Source organism: Dromiciops gliroides, chromosome 4 (assembly GCF_019393635.1).
Source record: "Dromiciops gliroides isolate mDroGli1 chromosome 4, mDroGli1.pri, whole genome shotgun sequence".
NCBI lineage: Eukaryota > Metazoa > Chordata > Mammalia > Microbiotheria > Microbiotheriidae > Dromiciops > Dromiciops gliroides.
In genome coordinates this window covers 313506041-313512023 of record NC_057864.1, presented here as the reverse complement: position 1 = coordinate 313512023, position 5983 = coordinate 313506041, and the positions used below count along the sequence as shown (strand labels likewise).

The window sequence follows — 5983 nt, the reverse complement described above, 5'->3', positions numbered from 1 at the left end:
CCCTCCCCTCCCCCATCCCCAGACACGCACATTCAATGACAGAAAGCATTCAAACACAGAGACACAAGACTTTTTTTTAAAGGGGGAGGCCAAATTATTATTTTTAAATTTGAATACAACCAATTTTTCTGGTATTAAAGCAAATTAGAAATGCTTTAAAATGACTGGATCTTGACCAAACACAGTTAACCTTGGCAAAAGTGGAAACAATAGTTTTACCAATATTTGCAATCAGAAAGCAAAAATCTATTTTAGAGCAACACATAAACCCCATGTTTACAACGATTGTGCCACAGAGTTAAAATTTCAGTAGTGCATTTAGTAAACTGTTCACATTTAGATCTTCACTTTGAAATGAGATAACTGTTTCTTCTTGAAAAGTTCTCAGAATACCTTGTGCAAATGCATCAGTCATTCATGTGCCTTAGCACACATTAAACTTTTCCATTTTATATATACAAAACACCTACCATTTAAGGCAGTGCAAAATACTTTCATAACAAAACTATAATGTACCTCTCAGGATATGAACAATATACACATATTACATGGTATACAGTATTTACAAAATATAAAATACAAGTTTGTTTGAATGACATTTTTAAAACTGTCTTTTGCACTTCTGGTCACAAGGCAAATATCAATTTCTGTACTGTTTTTTTTAAGTATCCAGAAACCTCGAAAAACTATTTTTTGTACATAGTTTGAATCTGGAGACTAAGCTTGAACTTTTAAGAGAGTTTTCAAGTGTACTGCCATCAGCTCCCTATTTTGGCTGGAATTTTCAAAAGTGCTCCCCATCCAATGACTTGGAGGTTTTGGAAGGACGCTAGGAGATGGTGGATCACTAAACTTTGCCCCAGCATAATTTTCCTTTTGGCTCACTTCAGTTTGAAAAGCTGATTTCTTCAAATTCATGTTTCTGATGTTCTCAGTATTTTTAAAAGGCTTTTTCTCCTGCTTCTGAATGATTTCCGATGCTACAGAATTCTGCCAAAAGTTATTTTCATTTCTTTTTGCAGTGCTGATCTTGGTTAGTGGTATGTTACATTTGCTTTTCTGTCTGTTAATCTTTGGTTGTTCACACAAATGTATACTGTGAACAAGTTGGCCAGGGGGAATGATAATCTTCTCAGACTTTCCCATCTTTGATTTAAAAACCTACAAAGACAAAGAACATAAAATGAATCTTATTCCAGTCTTAAGACAAAGTCTCATTTCATTTAAATAATGTTAATGTCTTTGTTTTTAAAAATTTTTTCCATTTTATAAATATTTTAATTCTGTATAGCACCTATTATTATTACTCCTGGTTTGGCAGTGGTTAGTATTATCAATTTCAGCAGTGGTTTGTAACCTAGGGATTCAATGAGTTTGTTTAAAAAAACTACACTGGCAACTGTATTTCATAAAATTGATTTCCTTTTTAATCCCATACATTTATTTTATTCTGAAAAGAGCTTTACCAGATTGCCAGTGGGGTCCATGACACACAAAAAAGTTAAGAACTCTTGACTTTAAGTCAGAATAAAAGAGGCCATTTGAACCTTTATTTTATTTTTTTTTTTGGTTGGACAATGAGGGTTAAGTGACTTGCCCAAGGTCACACAGCTAGTAAGTGTCAAGTGTCTGAGGCTGGAATTGAACTCAGGTACTCCTGAATCCAGGGCCAGTGCTCTATGCACTGTGCCACCTAGATGCCCTGAATCTTTATTTTAAAGGGAGGAAGGAGAGAAGACATGAGTGCAACAAAGTATTTTGATTGGTAGATTAAAGTTCATTTGCATGAATTGTACATTAGAGTTGAAAAGCCTAAAGTCCAAATCCCAGCCTTTGCCACTAGCATGAATGATTTGCCCATATCTCTTATGGGTCTCAATTTCCTCAATTGTAAAAAGGGAGACTGCACTAGGTGAAGTCCCTTTGATAGTATTAAAAAAAAATACTAAGTAGGTATTTTATTTTTCCAATTAAATGTAAAGATAGTTTTCTACATTCATTTTTGTAAGATTTTGAATTCCGAATTTTTCCTCCCACCTTGCCTTCCCTCCCCGCTCCAGAAGCCAGCCATAATCTGATATGTTCTACATTACAATCATGTTAAACATACATAATAGCAATGTTTTTTATAATAAACATTTTTATTTATAGTTTTGGCTTCTAATTTTTATCCCCCCTCCCTGAGGCAGCAGTCAGATATGGGTTAAATATGTATGATTATGTAAAACATTACCATATTTGTCATTTTGTACAAGAAAACTTGATTAAAAGAAAAAAATTAAAAAGTGAAAAATGACATGTTTCAGTCTGTTCCATCCATATCAGTTCTTTCTTTGGAGATGGATAGTATGTTTCATCAATAGTCCTTTGGGATTGTCTTGGATCATTGTATTGTTGAGAATAATCAAGTCATTCACAGTTCTTCATCAAACAATATTGCTGTCTCTGTGTACAATGTTCTCTTGGTTCTGCTTACTTCACAATACAGATATAGTATTTTTAAAAAAATAGACACTGGCATTTCTTGACCATTTGGAATGTTAGGAAGGGCAAATTGTGAGTTTTGTTAATTAAATACCTCATATTAAAGATAAGGAAACTGAGGCCCAGGGAGGTTAAAGTACCTTTCCAAGATAACAGAACTCAAATTCAAACTTTCACTGGGAATCCATTATTCACTCTACTATTTAACTTTATTTGCCCCCCTGAAGGCATGATAAGAAAAGAAGCAATCCTGTAACTATTCAAGTTGATAGAAGATAACCGCAAATAATCACACTACAAAATAATACGATGTAAAGGATACAATTTTTTTTTACAATAGGCAAAAAGGTCATTTCTAGAGGTTTGTTTATCCCTTTCTTTCACAGACACACAAAAACTTATCAATATGACTACAGAAAAAACCTCTATAAATTCTAAAATAGTGGCGAATATGTTTTCCCATGTCATGTCTTTGATTTTTTTTTTTTTACTTTGACCCATCTTTTAGCCAGTTCTCTTCTCCTTTCTACAATGTACTTCAATTCTATATAATGGCCTCTAGTAAGCTTTCCACTATAAGGAATTCTTAATTGAGGCTCTAAGTAGTTTACTATCCTCCTTTGGAGATACTGTCCAGGATTACTAAACACTTAAACTGGAGGTGCTGTGCCAGGGATTAGAGAGGCAGACCTCAAGGCTGCTCCCCTCAAGGGGTTTACAAAGTTTAAGGAAAGGAAGAACATATCTAGTCTTTCCCAATTAGGGACCATCAACTTTGACAGTGCTTTGTTCTACTTAAATTCATTTGTTTCAAGTTTAAAATTTCAAGCCCAAATCAAATCAAGTTTTCTCCTTCATGTAAAAACTGTCCAAATCTTAAATTTTATTGTCGCCTACCTCAGTTCAAGTAAGAAGCTATCGTTTGAACACACAACGATTTGGCATAAGGATAGTAACCACCTTGAGTGAACGGTTAACACCCCGTACTATGGGAAATCTGTTTGTGGTGCAGTGGATTTCCAGTCAGAGGCACCTGCGTTCAAATTCGAGCTATTACTCACTAAATGTGACCTTGGACAAGTCATGGATCAAATGAGAGGTTTGGTCTAAGTGACCCTTTAAGGTCCTTTCCAGCTCTAAATCTAGGACTAAATGCATTATTAATCTCAGGCAAATTTTATCCTGTTTCCGGACAAAACAAGGTTTATGGGGGAAAAAATCCAGTCAGCCGATCACTCTTCCTACAATCCCCCCTCCGTATTATCACCTTTAAACACCCCCCCCCAGAAAAAAATCTAGCTAAGGGACTATTCTACAAATTGTCTAAGCAAGACTCAAAAAAAAAAGTTGCTTAATCCATAGGGTACGAATTCCCAAGGGAAAGTATCAGTTTATGGCCTGAGGGAGACGGCCGAAACAATTAACAAAATACTGCCTGCAACTAGCTACTCTTAAAAGGACACCTTCCAAATAATTCCGAGGATGATGCTAATTAAGTATCTCAGTAGGTTAACAGTTTCACAACGGAATACACACTCACTATTAAACCTGACTAGAGCTGCAAAGTAGGTGGGGACTCCTAACCTGGTAGAAGCAAAAGGATAGAGGAAAAAAAGAAAACTCAAGAGAAACGAAACTCCCTCCCCCCAAATCCAGAGAAAGGGGGAGAAGGAAACCGACGTGTGCGCGCCGCTCCGACCAGTACGCGCGCCGCCGCCAAAGCCGGGGGTTTGGAAACCGAAACGGAGTGGTTCCCGCCCCTCCTTCATGAGCCGCCGAGCGCCCAGCACGTAGTGCGCGCCCCTCCCCGTGTCCGCCGCGCGCTGATGTAATTCCCTCTCCCTCCGCCTTCCCCAGTCACCCAGGCCCCCTTTCCTCCACCTCCCTACGCGTGCCCCGAACACCGAAAGCCCCTGGAACAACGCCAGCCGCCAGACTTCTAAATCGGGGCTGTTGCTGGGGCGCAGCGGCTCCGTTCATTGGCCAGTTCTCAGGAACCAATCAGGGACGCAGGCGCCTCTCCTGCTCCCTCCTTCCTTACACCCCCCCCCTCCCCCTTAGGGCCAGAACCAAAGCAGGCGTCACGGAAACTTCCCTCCCGAGTAAACAGACAGACGCCCCCCCACCTCCGCTCCCTCCATTCTCCTTCCACTCCCACCCCCCTCCCCAGCCCGGGCCCCTCACTACACAAGGTCGGGGGAGGGGGAAGGGAATTGGCCCGGCCACCTGCAGCCCCGGGGATCTAAGTATCCCCCATCCCGATGGCCTGACACCGCCCCACTTACTTCCTTTTTGGTCAGCTGCGGGGGGCTGGCCGCAGCGCTGCGGGGCAACGAACTCCCCGGGGTGGCAGCGGAGGCCGGCTCCTCGGCCCGGGCTCCTGGGGCAGGGCCGGGGGTCGAGACAGCGGCGGGCGCAGGGGCCGGGGTCCCCTGGGCTCTACTCGGGCTGCCCCCGCCCTCGAGACTTGGCCGGTGCTGCTGGTACTGGTGGTAGCGGCTGGGGAGCTGTCCCGCCGGGCTGGGCCGGACCTTCTTCTTTCTTCGCTTCTTGGGGGCTGCCCGGGGGTTGCAGGTTCCCGGGGGCGCCGGAGGCGGGGGCGGGGGCGGGGGTGCCGGAGTGGGCGGCTGTGGGGTCCGGCAGCGACTGTCACCCAGAAAGTGAAGGAGGAGGTTGGGGGGCAGTGCCCGCGGGTCCGGCAGCCGAGGGAAAGGAGGCGGCGGGACCGCGGTCATCATGGGGAAGTGTCCAAAGTAAGCCCGGGGGGCGAAACCCAGTGGAGCCAGGCGGCAGCCCAGGATAAGCGGCTCCCGCTGCGGGACTGAGGCGACCGTCATGGAGCTGCCGGATGAAGAGCGGTTAGGGAACGGAGGAAAAAGGAAAAAAAGTAGAAGAGAAAGATAGAAAAGAGTGATCGCAGGATAACGGGAGGCAACTGCTGCTCTAGCGCTGGCTACGAGAGTGCGGGAAGAGCGCGGAGCATAGCTGGGAAAGGGGCAGCCTCCCGGGCGGCGGCGGCGGCGGCGCAGCAACAAATAGCCCCTACTTCAGCACCGAGTGTTGTTATCTGAAGCACCGCCCTGCGCCCGCCCCTCTCGGAGCGAGAGGGCCAAACCGAATGCAGCGACTCGGGCCACGCCCCCTCCCGTCCGGCCTCCTCCTGTCTCCTGCCACTCCCCCGCCCGTCCAGGAAGAGACACAAACAACAGCCGCCCTGCTGCAGCCCTAGCACAAAGAGCACTTACTGCGCAGGCGCCTCTGAAAGACTCTATCTCTCTACCTCCCTCAGTCTCAGTTCCCCGGAACAATGAAGTTCCACGTCAGCTTCCAACCTTCCTGGTCCCCCTGCTTTAGAGAAGCTGAATTACCTTGTATGTGGAGACCCGAGGCTTGTTTTGATTTGGGGCAAGGGAAAAGAAAGTGGGGGCGGGGGACACCCTGAAACTAGTTCTGGCTCCACCACTGACCTTGGGGAAGTAGCAATCCTATGGCAGAATAT

The 5983-nt window shown here is 44.6% G+C and overlaps 1 protein-coding gene across 1 annotated transcript; it reads right to left on the bottom strand.

Moving 5' to 3' along the window:
• Nucleotides 1-224: 224 nt before the first annotated feature.
• Nucleotides 225-5539, bottom strand: PNRC1 (proline rich nuclear receptor coactivator 1). Its single transcript, XM_043962964.1, has 2 exons — nucleotides 4770-5539; nucleotides 225-1161 (listed from the first exon to the last, which is right to left on the bottom strand). Exons 1-2 carry the CDS (start codon nucleotides 5319-5321, stop codon nucleotides 718-720), a joined length of 996 nt encoding a protein of 331 aa, XP_043818899.1. The 5' UTR covers nucleotides 5322-5539; the 3' UTR covers nucleotides 225-717.
• Nucleotides 5540-5983: the final 444 nt, after the last annotated feature.

Coding starts and splice junctions, on each gene's coding strand:
- PNRC1 (XM_043962964.1), bottom strand. CDS start 5,321: ATGACGGTCGCCTCAGTCCCGCAGCGGGAGCCGCTTATCCTGGGCTGC. Junction 1,162..4,769: donor CGCAGCTGACCAAAAAGGAA/GTAAGTGGGGCG, acceptor TTGTCTTTGTAG/GTTTTTAAATCAAAGATGGG.